The sequence below is a fragment of the Penicillium antarcticum genome (assembly GCF_028974205.1).
Source record: "Penicillium antarcticum strain IBT 31339 chromosome Unknown utg000009l_segment0_segment0, whole genome shotgun sequence".
Taxonomy (NCBI): Eukaryota; Fungi; Ascomycota; class Eurotiomycetes; order Eurotiales; family Aspergillaceae; genus Penicillium; species Penicillium antarcticum.
The window spans coordinates 5,236,019-5,254,213 of NW_026695307.1; the positions used below are offsets into that span (position 1 = coordinate 5,236,019).

At 49.2% G+C, this 18,195-nt stretch overlaps 10 protein-coding genes across 10 annotated transcripts; 6 read left to right on the top strand and 4 right to left on the bottom strand.

The window, feature by feature from the left end:
• Positions 1–796: 796 nt before the first annotated feature.
• N7508_010325 (DUF323 domain protein) lies at positions 797–3,587 on the top strand (the record flags this gene model as incomplete). The annotated part of the gene is made up of 7 exons (XM_058468385.1): positions 797–1,095; positions 1,145–1,824; positions 1,881–2,096; positions 2,149–3,046; positions 3,097–3,335; positions 3,389–3,470; positions 3,521–3,587. 7 exons carry the CDS (start codon positions 797–799, stop codon positions 3,585–3,587), a joined length of 2,481 nt encoding a protein of 826 aa, XP_058316231.1.
• A 125-nt stretch (positions 3,588–3,712) lies between these two features.
• Positions 3,713–5,250, top strand: N7508_010326 (aldehyde dehydrogenase family protein; the record flags this gene model as incomplete). The annotated part of the gene is made up of 4 exons (XM_058468386.1): positions 3,713–4,129; positions 4,196–4,858; positions 4,924–5,079; positions 5,137–5,250. The coding sequence occupies 4 exons, from the start codon at positions 3,713–3,715 to the stop codon at positions 5,248–5,250; spliced, it is 1,350 nt and encodes a 449-aa protein (XP_058316232.1).
• A 2,326-nt stretch (positions 5,251–7,576) lies between these two features.
• On the bottom strand, positions 7,577–7,864 carry N7508_010327 (uncharacterized protein; the record flags this gene model as incomplete). Its single annotated transcript, XM_058468387.1, has 1 exon — positions 7,577–7,864. The coding sequence occupies one exon, from the start codon at positions 7,862–7,864 to the stop codon at positions 7,577–7,579; it is 288 nt and encodes a 95-aa protein (XP_058316233.1).
• Positions 7,865–7,953: 89 nt separating this feature from the next.
• N7508_010328 (uncharacterized protein) lies at positions 7,954–8,481 on the top strand (the record flags this gene model as incomplete). Its single annotated transcript, XM_058468388.1, has 2 exons — positions 7,954–8,028; positions 8,110–8,481. 2 exons carry the CDS (start codon positions 7,954–7,956, stop codon positions 8,479–8,481), a joined length of 447 nt encoding a protein of 148 aa, XP_058316234.1.
• A 49-nt stretch (positions 8,482–8,530) lies between these two features.
• N7508_010329 (uncharacterized protein) lies at positions 8,531–9,709 on the bottom strand (the record flags this gene model as incomplete). The annotated part of the gene is made up of 2 exons (XM_058468389.1): positions 8,531–9,386; positions 9,555–9,709. 2 exons carry the CDS (start codon positions 9,707–9,709, stop codon positions 8,531–8,533), a joined length of 1,011 nt encoding a protein of 336 aa, XP_058316235.1.
• Positions 9,710–10,046: 337 nt separating this feature from the next.
• N7508_010330 (transcription initiation factor IIA subunit gamma) lies at positions 10,047–10,529 on the bottom strand (the record flags this gene model as incomplete). The annotated part of the gene is made up of 3 exons (XM_058468390.1): positions 10,047–10,193; positions 10,285–10,432; positions 10,489–10,529. The coding sequence occupies 3 exons, from the start codon at positions 10,527–10,529 to the stop codon at positions 10,047–10,049; spliced, it is 336 nt and encodes a 111-aa protein (XP_058316236.1).
• Positions 10,530–10,728: 199 nt separating this feature from the next.
• On the top strand, positions 10,729–11,150 carry N7508_010331 (uncharacterized protein; the record flags this gene model as incomplete). The annotated part of the gene is made up of 2 exons (XM_058468391.1): positions 10,729–10,846; positions 10,906–11,150. 2 exons carry the CDS (start codon positions 10,729–10,731, stop codon positions 11,148–11,150), a joined length of 363 nt encoding a protein of 120 aa, XP_058316237.1.
• A 925-nt stretch (positions 11,151–12,075) lies between these two features.
• N7508_010332 (hexokinase family protein) lies at positions 12,076–14,001 on the bottom strand (the record flags this gene model as incomplete). The annotated part of the gene is made up of 2 exons (XM_058468392.1): positions 12,076–13,297; positions 13,373–14,001. 2 exons carry the CDS (start codon positions 13,999–14,001, stop codon positions 12,076–12,078), a joined length of 1,851 nt encoding a protein of 616 aa, XP_058316238.1.
• A 1,635-nt stretch (positions 14,002–15,636) lies between these two features.
• On the top strand, positions 15,637–16,661 carry N7508_010333 (uncharacterized protein; the record flags this gene model as incomplete). The annotated part of the gene is made up of 2 exons (XM_058468393.1): positions 15,637–16,061; positions 16,139–16,661. 2 exons carry the CDS (start codon positions 15,637–15,639, stop codon positions 16,659–16,661), a joined length of 948 nt encoding a protein of 315 aa, XP_058316239.1.
• A 491-nt stretch (positions 16,662–17,152) lies between these two features.
• N7508_010334 (uncharacterized protein) lies at positions 17,153–18,129 on the top strand (the record flags this gene model as incomplete). The annotated part of the gene is made up of 2 exons (XM_058468394.1): positions 17,153–17,540; positions 17,594–18,129. The coding sequence occupies 2 exons, from the start codon at positions 17,153–17,155 to the stop codon at positions 18,127–18,129; spliced, it is 924 nt and encodes a 307-aa protein (XP_058316240.1).
• Positions 18,130–18,195: the final 66 nt, after the last annotated feature.

Consider the following 18,195-nt stretch of genomic DNA (forward strand, 5'->3'; position numbering starts at 1 on the left):
AAATGATAGATTGATAAAAAGGCGTAGTATTTGTTTTTCTTGGATAGTGTCTCGGAGATTGGAGTTAGCCCTCACGTCACAAAGGCTAACTTTATTTTTTGTACTATCAATTCATCCTCAGAAAGAGAGCTACAGATTTATGCAAGAAGTGCCCAACGACGGCGACTCTTTGATCTATGACTCTACGCAAACTGTGAAACTGGATAGAAGTTAGTAAATGTTGGAAGGTAAACTGCCCATACTCACCGCCGAATGCAAACCGGCCAAACCAGACATACATGCAAACAGAGCAAACATACAAACCAGACAAACAGCGCTATGACCTCACCAAGCCGCGAGCCTCTCCACATCTTCAGCGACTCGACTGGCGATGCAAACAACAATGGAGAGTTTCGACGTCAGACGGCATAATTCGGGTGAGTCAAAGGCTCACTAATCCAATCTGATACTTGGATCTGTTCCGCCCTGAGCCGCTTACACGATCCGCCCATGAATCTAGACTTGCGGGGGTCGTGATGCAAACATGTTCACTAAGACAAAACCGGGTTGTAGAGCTGCTCGGGTCTTTATAAAGCCCATGCAATGTAACATGAGGGGCTTTTCCTGGCTTTTTTTCTTTTCCAAGCTTGAATTTTCCTTCAGAGCTCCACGGGTCTTGTCTAATAATTTGTCATAGAGGCATTAGCTCTTTCTAGGTAAGAGTGTCATTTTAGACGTCACTGTGAATCTTCTTTCTTACCTTCCTCATATTCTGTGTGCTCGTAGTTCTCATCTGACCTCTATAGATTACTCAATCATGTCTCCTACAGCTTTGAGAAATACTGACACGGTCGAGATCGTGGACATTCACCAGAATGACATGGAATTCTCCCTCGTTGATGATATCTACAAGAATTTGGACCCACCTGCAGATACACCACGCACATTCCCTACCCTCCTGCTATACGATGCCAAAGGACTGAAGCTCTTTGAGAAGATTACATACCTGGAGGAATATTACCTTACCAACACGGAAATTGAGGTCTTGACGAACCACGCGAAGCGGATAGTCGAGCGCATTCCGGAGAATGCACAGTTGGTGGAGCTTGGTAGTGGGTCAGTTACCCATACACCCAGTACAACAATCGCATCTAACATCGTATAGAAATCTGCGCAAGATCGAGATTCTGCTCCGTGAGTGTGAGCGAACAGAAAAGAAAGTAGATTATTACGCGCTGGACCTTTCCCTAGTGGAATTGCAGCGGACATTCTCCGAGATCTCGCCCGAGAGCTTCGTGCATGTGGGATTCCACGGTCTCCATGGAACCTATGATGACGCCGTTGGGTGGTTGCAGAGCCCAGAGAACCGACAGCGGCCGACGGTTGTCATGTCAATGGGATCTTCAATGGGCAATTTTGGTCGTTCAAGTGCCGCTGAGTTCTTGGGCGGATTCTCCAAATTGCTGGATCCGTCTGATTTCATGCTGATCGGATTGGATGCCTGCAAGAACCCAGAGAAAGTGTTCAGGGCATACAATGATAGCGAAGGCATCACCCACCAGTTCTATGAAAATGGTCTGGTGCATGCCAACGCGGTTCTTGGCTTTGAAGCCTTTAAGCATGGTGAATGGGAGATCTTGACTGGGTATGATAGCCACGAAGGACGGCATCAAGCTTGCTATGCTCCCAAGGTCGATGTGGTCATCAATGGCATCAAGATCCCTAGAGGTGAAAAGCTTGTCTTTGAGGAGGCATGGAAATACGGCCGCGATGAACGCGATGCATTGTGGCGAAAGGCAGACCTTATCTCTCAAGTGGAGTTTGGGAATTCCACTGATGATTATCGTGAGATCTGAGCCTTCCTTCGTTTTCCTTGTCTTTTTGCACTAAAATTGGTTTAGATGTCCATTTACTATCACCTGCAGCGCTTGACACATCCACAGACCCTTCGCAATACGCGCCTCAGCCAATCCCAAACATCGAAAATTTCCAGTCACTATGGACTGCGTGGGATCTTGCAACCAAAACTATGATTCCCCGTGAAGAGCTTTTGTCGAAGCCAATCAAGCTCCGCAATGCGCTTATATTTTATCTCGGCCACATCCCAACATTTTTCGGTATGTTGTCTAGACATCAAATCGTGTTCGTTGCTAATTTCTTTATCCGTAGATATCCATTTGACTCGCGCTCTACACGAGGATCCTACTGAGCCTAGATATTACCAGCAAATCTTCGAGCGTGGCATTGATCCAGACGTCGAAGACCCGGAACAATGCCATAACCACAGTGAAATCCCCGATGAGTGGCCTCAATTGAACCAAATTTTGGACTATTCAGAGAAAGTTCGAACCCGTGCGCGATCAATTCTACAGGAAGGATCTACATCACAAGACCGAACTCTTGGAGAGGCTCTTTGGATTGGCTTTGAACATGAAGCCATGCACCTTGAGACCTTCCTCTATATGTTACTCCAGAGTGACAAGACCTTGCCACCTACGGGGGTCGCACGCCCAAACTTCGAGGAAATCAGCCTAGAGGCCAAGAAACATGAAAGGCCAAATACATGGTTCAGTATCCCGGCACAGACACTGAAGATTGGCTTGGATGACTGTGATGAAGAGGTCATGCCAAAGAGTTCTTTCGGTTGGGACAATGAGAAGCCCCAGAGAACGGCCAATGTGCATGCCTTTGAAGCCCAAGCACGACCCATCACCAACGGTGAATATGCTGAATATATGCAAGCTCATGATATCCAAACACTCCCCGCATCTTGGGTGCTGATCCCAGGGCAAGACAATCCGATCTCGAGAGGGATTGGTCATTCAATCACTCAAGCTGGATCAAGTTACCACTCAACGGGATTTTCCACTGACAGGATTGCCGTCCGAACAGTATTTGGACCTGTCGCTTTGAAGTATGCACAGGACTGGCCGTTCAGTGCTTCTTATGACGAACTAGCGAGCTACGCAAAGTGGATGAACTGCAGGATCCCCACCTTTGAAGAGGTCAAGAGTATCTATCAGTACGCTGAGCAGACCCAAGGTCATCAAACTTCAAACGGCTACAGGTATGTTTAGCCCTCCATCTTCTGATATCAGAGTCTAACGGCAACTACAGCAATGGGACCAATGGGTCTTATTCCCACGATATGAAACCACACTCTGCTAGTCAGGGACTCTTCCGTGATCTTAAGGGCTGCAACGTTGGCTTCAAGAACTGGCATCCTGTTCCGGTCACCCCCAATGGTGACAAGCTAGCTGGTCAAGGTGGCATGGGAGGTGTCTGGGAGTGGACCAGCACACCATTGACGCCACACGAGGGATTCAAATCAATGGAAATCTACCCTGGATATACATGTGAGTATTTTTCCAACTATTTTAGCCAATGCTGTACTAATATTGCTTAACAGCGGACTTTTTCGATGGAAAGCACAATGTTATGCTTGGAGGCTCTTGGGCTACTTTGCCCCGCATCGCTGGTCGGACCAGCTTGTGAGTATCGATTTAATTACCATTCAAACACAGCAACTAACATTATGCAGTGTCAATTGGTACCAGCACAACTACCTATATGCCTGGGCTGGAGCTCGACTGGTGAGAGATGTATAGAGTAGAGTAGAGTTGCTATGACTTCATCGATAAGATAGAGATAACGTGACTGCCCCTCATCCCTTCGCTTCTCCAATTCCTTCAGTTCTTCTCTTCACAAGTTTGTTAAGTATTAAATACTCATTATGTCTTTGGAAACTATCACGACCATCTCGCCGGCCACTAATGAGCCCGTTGTTACCCGCACTGGGGTCTCATCCGAGGATCTGAGGCAGATTCCCGAGACCGCCCAAGCTGCATTCCGGTCGTTTTCCCAGTCCACCACTCTGCAGCAAAGACAGAAGATTGTCGAGAGGGCATTGGATATTCTCGAAAAGAAGCAAGATCAGCTGGCCCGCGAGATCACTGAGCAGATGGGCCGGCCCATCGCCTACACCGGTGTCGAAGTCGCGACCGCAATCAAGCGCAGCCGATACTTGACCCGCATTAGCACTTCCGTGCTTGGCGAGGAAGGCATTGTGTCCGGAGAGGAGGAAAAGGGCTTTAGACGGTATATCAAGCGCTCGCCTGTCGGTGTTGCGCTGATTATCTTCCCTTGGAACGTGAGTCCAACTACTGTTGGTGTTGATTTAATGACAGCCTACTGATCAATGTATATATCTATGTAGTACCCGTACCTCACCCTTGTGAACAGCTTGATTCCCGCCATCCTCGCTGGAAATGCCGTTATTCTTAAGCCGTCGCCCCAAACCCCTACAATTGTTGAGCAGTTCGCCTCCGCCTTTGCCGAAGCTGGTCTTCCCGAGAACGTCCTTCAGTTCTTCCACAGTGGATCATTTACTCTCATTGAGACTCTGGTGCGCTCTCCCTTGGTGAACCACATCTGCTTCACCGGCTCAGAGGCCGGTGGTCTGGCCATGCAGAAGGCAGCGGCAGATCGTATTGTGAATGTTGGTCTTGAACTTGGCGGCAAGGATCCGGCCTACGTGCGAGAGGACGTGGATCTTGCCTGGGCTGCCGAAGAAGTTGTTGACGGGGCTATCTTCAACAGTGGACAGAGCTGCTGCGCCATCGAGCGTGTCTATGTCCATGAGAAAGTCTACGACGGTTTCGTTGCGGAGGTGAAGAAGGTGCTGAGCAACTACCGTGTTGGTGAACCCTCCGATCCCAAGACCCAGATTGGACCCGTTGTCTCTAAGCGGGCTCGGGAGGCTATTCTCGCTCAAATTGAGGACGCTGTCAAGAAGGGCGCGAAGAACGAGACTCCTGCCAACGAGACTTTTGAAAACTTCCCCCTAATGGAAATTACGTTAAGCCCACACTTCTCACTGGTGCCAACCATGATATGGTCGTCATGAAAGAGGAGACTTTCGGACCTATAATTCCTGTGATGAAGGTCTCTGGTGATGATGAGGCTGTCAAACTCATGAACGACAGTGATTTCGGTCTCACCGCCAGTGTCTGGAGTAAGGATGTTGCGGCTGCCGAGAAGCTGGTTGAGCGTGTGGAAGCTGGCACCGTGTTTGTCAACCGATCTGACTTCCCTAGTCCCGTGAGTGCAGTTCCTTTCAGTATTCATAATATAGTTGCTAATTATTTATCTTCACAGGACCTCGCTTGGACAGGCTGGAAGAATTCTGGCCGTGGCGTGACCCTGAGCAGATTCGGATTCGAGCAGTTTGTCAAGCTCAAGAGCCACCACATTAAGGACTACCCCAAATAAATGGGTACATAACGAGACATGAATTTTGTTGTTTCTGTGATTTAGAAGCAAAAATGGTTATATAGACTGGGTGGTGATAACAGCAATGGACACACTTCGGAATGAAGCAAATTCATCAACTGTAATCGTCAAGGGGGGATATTCATGACTTACTTCATTCCAATGGAATAATTGACTGAAAGGGAAAACGGTACCTCACGAGCGAGGATCATCCTAAACCGTCTCGCTAACTGACGTGCCACTATTCATATACCAAAAGAGCATCAATGCCCAAATAGGCCCAAGGGTATCCACCTAGGAAGGCGAAGCATGTCTCTGCGAAAAAGCCAACAACCAAAGAATGAACCAATAGCGCAGGGCTAGGAAATTTCCGGCAGGTGATCAGAAACAATCTCGGTAGCGCCTGAAGCAATTGAACAGTCTGCAAGAATGTAAGCCAAGCTTCAAAATACGTACGGGTAACCACCCGCTAGCACTGGCTATGCGCCAATAAAATGCCGTATCCAGGTAGCTAGGTACATGTAGGTTCGAGGTTTCTTTGGTAGGGAACTACATAGCTGGAAGCACCTTGCATTGCAAAGACTCCACCGTATGGATGCCAGCGCGTCTTCGATGCGCGAACTAGTGTACACCCATGTATGTGCATACTGAACACTAATGCTATACATTCATCCGTTTACGGGAGTTGGCGGGCTCCAATATTCAATAAGGCGTTTCTACAGAAATTAAAAATCTACTCTGCTGTTTAGTTTCACTGGAAATAGATTCCCGCGTCGAACAGCTCATCCCTGCGGTTCCAGTCCGAGTTAGGGCTACCGTTTGCCCAGATGAAACACCCTTAAACAACAACCTTCATTTCCGAAACCATCTTCAGTCCTCAAATGCAAGTTTTTTTTCTTGTATTCGATCACATTGATAGTGCCGGAATGCGTACCTGCGTGAACTTTGTGCCTGGGACCCCCTAAAACAACCTTTGTGAGCTGTTCTTTCGCTCGGCATTGCTCCGACGCAAGGGAGGACCAAAAGAAAAATACGCGAACTATTCTAGACCTCGCAGGCACCCGCAAGGTTCGGAAGATTGAATTTACGCTGGCATCTCTTGTAATGATCTCTTGTAATGATTGATCTATTAAGTGACGAAGGGAACAGGCCTCCATACAGCAACAAAGGAAGTTGAGGCGAGGAATCCGTCCTTCCTTTCGGGATTGTGATTCAGGTTGGAATATGTGTTATGTATGTGGTATTTATTACTGTAGTCTATTTTGAGAAAAGAGAATACTGTAACTTTCAAATTGTCTCGTAGTATTATCATGGAAAATGACATGAATACAAAATGTATGCTCGAAGATTAAAGCACTACCGTTTACTGTACATCACCATCAGCAGATACGGATCGGCTGCACTAGGCTTGGCCACATATCTAACCCTGAGAACAAGCCCAAGATCATCCCTGTCAGTGACGAATCTATGATAGATCAACACGGCTGCAAGACAATGAACGGTCGGCAATGCATCCAAGAAATATCTAAAATTACACTGCCGGACCTGGGTACCTTTGACGGCCGAGCATCCGAGACAAAGAAAAAGAAGAAACAAGGCAAAAAGCTATTCAAAGGTGCTCTCTATTTGAAGAAAGCCGATTATCGTGCAGGCAAAGATGCCGAGCTTTACAGACCCTCGCATTCATGCACATATCCGACCCGGCAAACGGGAACTGGGATCGGCAACTGGCTATTGTCGAAATATTGCTGGGGAAATGGTACGGAAGCTTAAAAACCGATACAAGTGGGTATTTTGTCCTAAGAGGGACAGGAATGAAGTATGGAGCGCGACACGAGGGTTTTCTTTGCTTCTCCCTTTTGCCCCTTTAGTCTCGCTCTCCACCGGCTCCACTGAGGGTCAAGTGCCTGCTGTAATCTGCATGGGTTCGTGACGCATTAAATTCTCTACAGGCTGCAGGTCATGATGATCTTGCTGCCTGTAATGCCCATCTGCCGTTGTTGCAGTCGATGATTTGCAGCAAATCGTGGCAGGAGATCTTTTATGCACAGAAAGAGGTATGAAGGTTCGATAGATAAGTAGTTCAATGTTCACAAGTAGCCGGAATAGGCACACAGGCACTTGGGCCTTTGCTTCCACAGCCAATCCCCGAAGCAATCTCCCAGGGGGGACCCGCCGCTGCCGCCAGGGGACTGCCAGGAATGTGTCACAGTCTCAGTAAAGGGTACTGAGTATTTTCACGAGCGAATCCTACCAAGCCTGTCATCCTGTCCATGCCACAGGTCCGGCTGTCGCCTAGTTCAACCTGCATGGGCGAGACCGTGGATCAGCTTATCCTTGACACGCCGGGAATAGCATTGATGTGCATACTGCCGGTAACCTTACCGCAGTAGTATATGTACTCTTGCTGTGCCTCATTTCTTGAACTCTCTTTGTTCATTCTAGCTTCGATGCTGTAGAGCACATCCAACTTCTTTTCTTTGTTGTTTTTCTTTGTTGTCCACAACAGTCCCTCGTTTCGCATTGTCACTTGTATAGCATTTTGTTTCACCACAGCGTTGTCCTTGTTGTATTCTTTGTCCCATTTCGAGGACATTTCAGCTGCAATCTGCATTGTTCCAAGCTCCCACGACTCTCGATCCAACGCTTTATAAAGAGAGCTTGTATCCATCTGCCGGATCACACAACCCACATCAACCCAACATGGAATGCTTTCGACAAGTCTTCCGATGCGTCAAAGCGCCTTTCACACGCAACAAAGGCAGGATCATTGAAATCGTAAGTCGAGTTGGATATTGCATACATTAGAGCGTTTGAAGTTTGTTGGAAAGCCGGTCGCTAACCAGTGTATCGGAGCAGGGTCCTCCTACCAACTTCCGCAAAGAAGAGCTACCTGCCTGCTTCTCTGATGCCGAGTCAGTTCTCTCGCCCAACCAGCCCCCGACAGTGCGACCAGATCTGACAGACCAATCACAGCACGCTGACGTCGCAGGACAGTCGGACAGCGACCGTAGAGAAGAACGGAGCCATGATCGAGATGGTGTCCCTCCAACCATCGACATCGACGAAGAGCAAGGTTCAGAACCATGTCCGCAGAATGAGCCTCAGACTGTCACACCCCGTCGGGAGCGTATAAGGCTGCCTCGATGGTGGAAGTCGAGCTCGGCTATTGCTCAGGATTCTAAGGCCCCGGCCGAATCTATCACCATGGATGAAGTTCGAACTGTCTGATCAATCTGCGAGAGGAGGAAATTAATTCGGGATGCATTTTTTTGGAGGATCATACAAGAAAGGTCGGAACTTCATTATATCCAAACTTGTCCTTCCTGGTGGAAGGCGGTCTTTTGACATTGTTGAGATTAGAAATAATTGGCTCAGATGGCTCTGGCAGTTCATCGAGGTCATCAAAAAGTGATTGAACTCTTGATTTGTACCCAGGCCGAGAATTCGCCGCCTTGCCTTTTGAGTTATATGTAGGCTTTTTCCGTAGTTTTGCGCGAGGCGTATCCTGATCGTCAAACTGATGTCTCTGTCGTGTCGAGCGGGTATTCTTTAGGACCGGTAGCCGATTCGCCTTGGGCGCGATATCAAGGTCGTCATCTGAATCAGACGCTGTCTCTTCATCCAGCTCGACGATTTGGGATGCTGCTGTCTTGGCGCTTCCGGTGCTATTCACTGAACCTTGCCTAGTGCCCGTACGTCCCTGTCCGGTCTGGGAAAAGCCTGCTGCAGCTTTTGAGGACGACTTTAACATATGGGTTCCTGCCAGGGACCGTGATTTCCTCGGGCTGGTCATGAGGTCATGCAAGTGCGTTCCAGCCCACCGTGCGTCATCTTCGTCACGATCATCCACCTCGTTGGGTTTCTGGCCATATAACTGAGCTAAGCCAGCCTTCTGACGTTGCCTAAAGGCCTCACGCTCTCGTTGTCGTTGAGCCTCTTTGGAAAGCGGCGTGCGGCCATCTGTGGGTCTTTCAATGACTCCAAATGCGGCTGCATTTTCAACCTTGACTTCTTTTCGGCGGCGTAGGTACTCCGCATAATGGAGATGTTGGGTAAATGTTTGAGCGATGGCGTAAAATTCATCCTCTACCATGACCCAGCCATCATCACGTTCGAGGCCCTCGAGTAAGAACCTATTGTATATTATTAGCGACCGTTCTGTTTCTGTTTGACGTGTGGTCGCGAGCGTACTCTTCCGACGGACATCGTTTTATTGGCGAGGATGGTGGTGTTTGGGCTGTGGAAAGAGCCGCGCATTAGAATAGACCAAATATGAACGAGTAAAATCAAGCGTACATGACCTGAAGAAGTCGCGCTTCTCGGGGGAGACTGGGAGGTTCTGCGGTGTGATGTCAGGATCCGGAGTGGCTTCAGTCTTCACCCGCTTTCGCGGTGGTGACTCTCTCTTAACCTGGGTGTAATCCTGTGCCCGAAGCCAGGGCAGGGTTCTCGGCATTATGGAAGTGCATTAAGAGTCAGAATGCAAAAAGAATGAGAGGTGACGAGGGGAAATAAAGAAAAGATTGCCGGCTGACTTTATCTCCGATAAGGTGAGATCACCCTACGCATGTATTCTGCCTCACTACATCCTGAAAATCCTGTATGTGTAGCTCCCATTCTTTTGGGTATTTAATGTCTTGGACATTTGTAATGCAAGATATGAAGAACTAAACCGCCTGGAAACGCCTCGAGGATATGTGCCCGAATTCCGAAATCAACGGCTCTGCCGATAAAACGCCAATGCGACTCAAAGAAAAAAAGTAAACGCCATCTCTGTCCACCCATATCACAGTTTATACCTCGCCGGGACGCTTGCTGTTGCAGCTGACGATCTTGACCCTGTCCGCGGAGACCGAGGTCTGATTGTCCAGCTTGAATGTCACGTCCTTGATCAGGAACGTCCAAACTTCGTCGCAGAATCGGTAGGTATCGAGGTGACCCTGATAGTGAAAGGAAAGATCCCGTTAGCGATGTTGAACTGGAATGAAAGTAGAACCCTCTCCGCACAGGATATGAACTGGAAGGAATTACCTTGAAGGTCAGTCTGGCTCGAACCTTGTCGGCCAGGACTTCAGTGACCACGCGGTCAAAGGTGGAGAGGATTTTCATGGCCAGCTGGGGCTCAATGCGGCCCTCGTTGATCAGATCGTCCAGAGTATCGGTCAGAGACAGCCCGAGGCTAGAGATTCCTTGTTAGCTTTGGAGCTTCTAAGTCTGCTTTATGTGCTGTAGTACCTGCTCCCACGGTAGAGTTCGTAGTAAGCCACAGATGCCATTTTGATATATGTGAATGGCAGGCTTCTGAAATAAGACCTGTAGATTGAAGCGTAGTGTCGAGAGCACAGTTGACCAGTACCGGTGGATCGCGGGGGCGGTGGATAGCACGTGATCAATATCACGTGTATTGCCGGCCATGGCGTCAGCGTTGATCAGAACTTCTTCACAACACTGAAAAAGATTGATTGGTCACTTAATATGCTCTTGAAGCGCCTACAGAGCTCTGGGATTGGGCTTTACAATGGAGTAACACGATCTCACTTCCGCGTCTGTGCCCGATGCTTATCTACAACACAAAAGCTCTCAAAAGCTGAAGGTCAGTACATTTAGCCCAGAGCTCAGCATCAGAACTAATTGGTATTATTCTATGTGCAGATCAGACCAAATCCAAGCAGGAGCAAGAGCAAAGCAATACTTCTACGGATTCTCCTTCCAGTGAAGACAAAGAACGTCACCCAGTTCCACGCAAGTCCAAAACCGTTTCGGAAGCGGACGCTGAGCTACGCGAGCGATTGGAACGAATGTCAGGAGAAGGAGGAGCTTCAGGAATCGAATACGAAGACGGAAAGCCCAATGCTATGAAACGCGGCGTGCGAAACAACATGTTCCGGTTAATATAAATTGGATTCGACATGGAAGAGTAAACAAAACAGATCGGGCCAGATGAATGTTGGGAATATGTATATTCCACTAAACATTCGAGACCCTGCAACCTCAATTTGTACCCGTCGATCCGCCAAGAACGCGGAGACAACACAATCGGCCAGTGGGTGGAATTTGTCAGAACCCAAGCTTTTCGACCTTCTTTCCTGGCCGAGCGGAGTTCATTTCGTTCTCGGTCCCGGCTGAGCTTACCTTGCATGGTGTCTCACGGGGCTATGATGTCTGATAGCCGCGCGAGAATAACGGCGTTGCATAATCGAACGCATTCCACGCGTCGGGGGCTCCCGCATTCTTCCATTACGATTGCTTGGGCAGAGCCACGCAACCTGATGTGGTGTCCTTGCTGTGAAAGTTATGGCTTGAATCATCAGTATGCGTTTGGGTATGTTTCCCAAAGAAAGAAGTTTTGTGGTCGGAGACCGTTCAGTCGCGAGATTTGCTAGGGAAGATCACTCCTGTGTCGGATTCACTCCCTCACAGGGTATTTTCTACACCTAATTCGGTTCAAGTCTATTGGGGCCTATCTTTTCAAGGTGAAACCGAATGACTTGGAACCCAAAGACGTTAAAGTACCTAGAATTGATCATTTCGTGGATAGTATCTAACCTTGTAAAATAGGCTTCCATGGCGTGAAAATGATCGAGAGTAAAAGGACAAGATAGTTATGACTTGAAGAAACAAGGCCTTGTCTAAGCCAGTCAAATGATATAGTTAAGAAATATTACCCGCTCCTTTCAACATAAAATCACCATAGGCAGAGTAAAATACCCCCTCTCTATGCCATGAGCCCAAATCACACGAAAAAGTAGAAAATATTCCATTGACACCTTGATCAAACACACCATTTTCTCATTGCAAGATCCCACCCGGAAAACAAAGACATCACTTGCGAACAACCATGCCAGCCAAAACACCAGCCCCGATCACACCGCCATCCGAAGCTTCCCGCAAGAAAACGGACTTGCCCCCCCTCTGCGGACCAGTCCGCATAATCAGCCGATCAATATATTGCTGACACATTTCCTTGAATTGCGGATAGTGCTGGATGATACCACCAGTATACGCAACAACCAGCTCTTCAGGCCCGGACTGCCAATCTGCCGGCGTCTCCAAAACTGGAACGACGTGTCTGTGGATAGCATGGTTAGCCGCGACCGCAGTGTCCGGCGCAGCAGGAATAATATCCTGCGTAGCAACTTCACCGTTGCTCTGTGGCGATGCGGCACCCTCGGGTGTGTTGCTGTTGCTGTCCTCTTTCAACTCGATCTCGCGCGCGCAGGCTAGTAAACCGACGACCGCAGAGGCGATTAGGCCCGCCGAGCGTCTCTGCACTGTGCGAGCGATCTTGCGGAAAGCGCCTGCGGTCCGGGTATCCCAGCGCCAGTCGCTGCTTTCTGGTGGGGGGAGGGATTGGTTCAGAGCTTTGGCGAGGTCGGGGTCGGAGCGGGCTTTGGCTACCGTGTCGGAGATGTAGGTTGTTGTCAGGGCGTATTCTTGGATAAGATTTGCGGGGAGGGAGCGTTTAGATAGGTTGGCGATAGTTGTGAGGTAGTCGAAGAGGATTAGGCGGATGAGTTCGCCGATATAGCGGCCGCCGGTCATGTATTCGAAGGGCTGGAATCCTGGACGCGCACAGGCCCGGTCCAGTTCGACATCCCATTTTGTTGTCACATTCAGCTCTGAGAGGGGTGGTGCGGCGCCTGAGATGGTCCATTCGGTGTTGACGATTGTTTCTATTGCGCTTGGCTCCATTGTGTTGACACTCTTGGCTTTGGATTCGTGTAGTGCGTCTAGCTTCATTGGAATGGTTGCATTACAGCCGGTTCCCACGATGATTCCCATGGCGACTCGGCTGTTTGGTAGTGACTTGACCTTGTATGCGAGGGAGGCTAGCGTAGCCACGGTGTCGTTGGTAATTGCCTGGATCTTCAGTTTGGGAAGTGCGAAGAGCTTGCGGCGTTTGGATGAGGGCTCATCGTCATCATCTGGTCGTTTTGTATGTTTCTCATAGCCGTCGAGAAGAATGTTGCCCAAATTCAGGTTAGATGAGATGGCGAAGCCTTTGCCCATGGGCATCAATGTAGCTTCTGCCAATGATTCTTGCCTGTTATACAGTTAGCAAACAAGAAACAGACCCGTAGATCCCAGTGATATGAGCTGAAGAGTTGGATTAACTCACATGATGGGGAAACTGAATGTGATGCCCATATCAAGTTCAGCAGGAATATCCTTTTTCGTCGCATCGGATGATAGACTCTCAGCTACCACTTCAGCAATACAATCACCAATCCAAGAGAACAGGTCCTCGGCCTTGTCCATCTTCAAATGCTCTTGAATAGGCCAGGCTCGCTCCAATGTCCGCTTCACGCGCTGACGCTGGGCTTTTCGGATGGTGTCCCGTGATCTCTCAGTGGCATCAGTGGGACGAACATCCGAGTCGACAGCTTCTCCAAGCAACTGGATAAATGCAACCCGGAGATTGCTGCCTCCTACATCGATCGCTAGATAGCGACCAGTTTCCTGGCCAGTAGGAAGCTGAGTCACAGGTGTCGGGAGGAATTGCTGGTCCGATGTCAACGCCAGATGTCGATATGTGGTGGAAAAGCGTCGTGCCAATTTATATAGCACGCCTTCATCCAGGGACATGGGCGACAGGAATTCTTCCAGTTGTTGATGATGGGCAAGATATTCTCGCTGGACGGCATCGTACTCCGAGTTGATCTCGTAATGGTCCTCCTCAACCAGATCATCAGGCATGTCGCGCTCCTCATCGTTGTCCTTTTCGGATATTGACTTGACAGATGCCATTATGCAAAGTTGATGGCAGATATATCGAAATCGAATCCCTCGAATTGAGTATACGGGTGTCGCAAATGATAAGTCTTGGCAGTTCCCGAGCCTGACACAGCCGTTGCGTTTTCAACAAAGACGGGGAATGTTGGGAGAGGACACGGTCATGTCCCTGGAGATAAGCTACCACACAGGGGGCTAATATAGCCTAGTTTCGTGCGTTAGTGAGGTTGCAATAAGGAGTGAACATTTCGGTGACGCGGTCTGCAGGGCGATGGGGCGGCTGCGGGGGAAAACAGAAACATGACGATCATGCCAGGAAAGACAGATAAAAGCACCTGTCATGTTTTACGTACCCTGGAATCTTCGGTATGCGCTGATCACAGAAAATTAATAGGAATCTCAGGGGGATGGAGAGACTATATGCGAATCTTCCGATATCCCTAGATGCCTGAGGCAGGAGTTGGAGAATGAAGTATACTCCCTGCTTAAGATAGGAGAAAAAAAGAAAAGGAAGAAAGAGAAGAGAGAAATGAAGAAGAGAGCAAGTCAAATAACCACGTAACTTTTTTCTTCAACTTAAAGTGAGTTGGAGTGGGGAAGCTACAAGAGCATCAAGGTACATATGGGTGGAAATGGATAAATTTAGTTGCGTTTAGTGTGATCTCAAGCATTCGATGTATCGTCGATGCGACGTTGCTGAGAAAGTCAAGACTTCTATACTCTATGAGGCAAACGACTCCGTCTCTACAACACTCTTCTCCGAACTATGTAACCCTACCCGGGACCATCTGACGCCCTTCCAGGGAGGTCAAAAGAAGGCTAAACACCTCGGCTAGAGGCCAGGCTTCCCTCCATACTCGTCCTGACGCCATTTTTGGCTTTTGGAAATAAAATACACCCTGCGAGGCGTTTCGAAACGGCCGCACGGCCGCGAGTGAAGATCGAGAGAGGTATACGACAGGGATTTAGCAGTGGGGTTTAGATCCCGGAACACGCACCAAAAGCGTTTTAAGCTGCGATTCGTTCGATACGAGATTCGCCTGTTTGATATACTCGTGGCGCTCGCGTGGTGATGGGGCCGGACATGCCCGTATCCAGACGCAGCCCCATCTCGCGACACTTATTTGCCCAAGCATTGTGTGCTGTCTACGGGTCTCGATCGTTCTCGCCCAGAAAGTCAGATCTGATTGGGGGCTGCTGCTGCCTCGCTTTTGCTTACCCGGAGTTGGTCACCTGCTCCCCCATGGGTTCAAGGGACAGCTCTCGTGTCCAGGCTTATCATGACCCTGCTATATATCAAAGTTTGACCTGTGAGCCTCAAAGCGACCTTGCAGACGGCCCAAACATACGACGCTTGACCATAAAGATACCTTGTACCATGCGAAGAAATGCCCAGTTTCCTTTAGCCTTGTACATTTGAAACTCGAGCTAGTCGATTCCCCATAATGACCTCCGAAGTCGGAGCCAAGAATGACAGACTTGTCTCGGTGAAGATGTGGTCGTTTAGGCATTTAGGAAGAAGTCGGGGCTTCGCCAACCACACAAAAACAATTATACGTAAAGCTAAGAAATCCCGATGTCACTGGTGGCTCCTCCAGGGCTCTAGCAGATCTTATGTAATGGGGGCAAGGGGAAGTTCCGCCTCTCCACATGATCTTATCAAAACAACGTCACCTCACCATGGAGAAACTCCCGATCCACTCAGATGGCGATCCTCAGGATCAACCGACTCGTCCTAGTACTGCGACGTTCTTACGTCGACTGTGTATCGCACTGTTGTTCCTGGTCGGCTACTACCTGCTGATCAGGCCATCTCCCTCATGCACCCAGCACCGCACAAAGCTCCCCGAGAGCTATACCCCGGGCCTTGAGGATATCACAAATGAGGACAGCTACAACCCAAGCACGGGACGCATCTCTGGTGTACAGAACACACTTGCACAAACTAAGATTCCGCTGGAGGCTCACATTATGAGCAAATGCCCAGATGCTCAGGCCTGTCTGCAAAAGCTAGTCTTACCGGCCATGGAAAAGGTTTATGACAAGGTTGATTTTAAACTGTCCTTCATTGCCAGGTGTGTACCAGTTCCTGGCACCAGGAAGCTTGTTCCCGTCCTGGTTTCATGTGGAGCTGTCAACTAACACCAACCAGTGTATCCGAAAGCTCCGAAGAGATAGAGTGTATGCATGGCCCAGGTGAATGCATTGGTGACATGCTTATGCTCTGTGCGGCCAACCTTCCTTTCCCTCCCCCTGCGGACGAATCCCTTCTTCCACCAGCCTACCCTCGAACTCCTATCATCAGGTCTCTGGGATTTGCAAACTGTCTGATCAATGACTATGCCGAGATCCCAAATCGTGATTTCATTCATCAGTGTGCAATGGAACACGGCATTGACTTTGACGCACTGAATAAGTGTGCCAGCCAACAAAATGATGACCCGGATGATGGTGACACTGATGGACCACCGCTGAGTGGCATCGCTCTGCTGCGCGAAAGTGCCGTGCGCGGTGCTAAACTTGGAGTCAGTACAAGCTGCACTGTGCGTTTAGATGATGCATTCTGGTGCATTCATGATAACAATGAGTGGAAGAACTGCGCCCAGAATGGCGAAGGCAGCAATCCTGCAGTCCTGATTGATCAAGTCGAGAAGCTCTGGAACGAGCGGAACTGAGACCCATTCATACAGATACGATAGGATATGATAACAATGCAATTCACGATTTCTTGTAAATATTTGAGGCGCAGACACACCTAGGCTTCTTATACTAGCCAAATTTCCCTTTGGATTATGCTCACTTTCATATGAAATCCGACTATGCGAGCCAAGAAATGATGGTAATTTTCCGTGGGCGCCCTTGGCCTTTAGTTGTAGTCAACAAATGATCTCTCGGCTCTACCGCCTGGTATCGAAGTCGGCCACCGGTTGATTGCCTACGCTCTTCTTTGTCTTGTTTCCTTTTCTGCCATTGACTTTATTTTGTCCAGTTCCTCGCTCAGTCTGCTTTCTTTTTCTTTTCCTCATCTTTCTCTTCTCGCTGAGACTTGATCAGTCTCCCACTGAACTCGATTGGTCTTACCCTTGAATTTTGTAAGCTACTATCACAATTTCCAGTACGTATATTGAGCTTACATCCTCGCTATCTTTCAGATCCGAGCCGGCGAATGTCTTCTGCAGCTCCGAGCCGCGAGGTGCTGGAGCGCCTTCGCTCCAAGGAGGAGCAGCTTTTCCTCAAATGGAATGTCGTGATGAAACCCAGCGAGCTTCTGCGTGACATTACTGCAAACCGTGAGAATGCCCGTTCCCTCTTTCACGGTGTGAGACGCCAAGTCAGGGCCGTCCGCCGTCGTTCACAAGCCTCCCGTGATGGCCAGGTCACAATCTTTGACTTGGTTTTGGTTCGCCTCTTTGAGACTGGACACACCATGCAGGACTATGGACTCCTCGAGTTCTACCTCGCCGAATTCCTGGGAACCAAAGACTGTGTCTCAACTGCCGATGCAAACCGCATCGTCGCTGCCCACCTTGCTGCTCAGCGTATCCTGGACGATGGTATGCCATATCTCCCATTTCAACCCCACCATCACAAATTCTGATTGCCCCAGGTCCTATCGATGAGCTTCCCACCGTGAGGACTGCCAATATGCAAGACCAGGAGCATGAGAGCACCCAGCAAAGTATCTCTACCCGCTACTCTGAGGAAGCTAAGCCACCTTACCTCGACAATTTGATCAGAGTCTACGAGCGAGCCAAGGATGACAACTACAAGGTCGGCGCTACCCACAGCCACAACGAACGTTCCAACAATGTCCGCTTTCTCCGTGACACCGCCGAGAATCTTCTCCGCTACCTTGAGGCCTTCAACCAGGAGCACGAGCTCATTCCAGAGCTCGCCGATATCATTAAGAGCAGCCAGGCCCGTGCCGAGGAGCTTGCCGGTGGCCGCAAACGCAAGTTCGAGCATGAACGACGATCACCCTCTATGAGCCCTTGGCGTAACACTGGATATACCTATGAGTACGACCACCGCACTGGCCGTGGCGGATACGCCAAGGATGGATGGGACCACAGCCGTGTCTCTGAGAACTGGAACCGTGCCTTTGACTCTTACCGTCCCAGATATGCGCTGCACCGTCACTGACATACCATATTCAGTACAATGCAGTCCTCGTGGAAGTGATACGTCGAATTTTGAGAGGACGCCTGT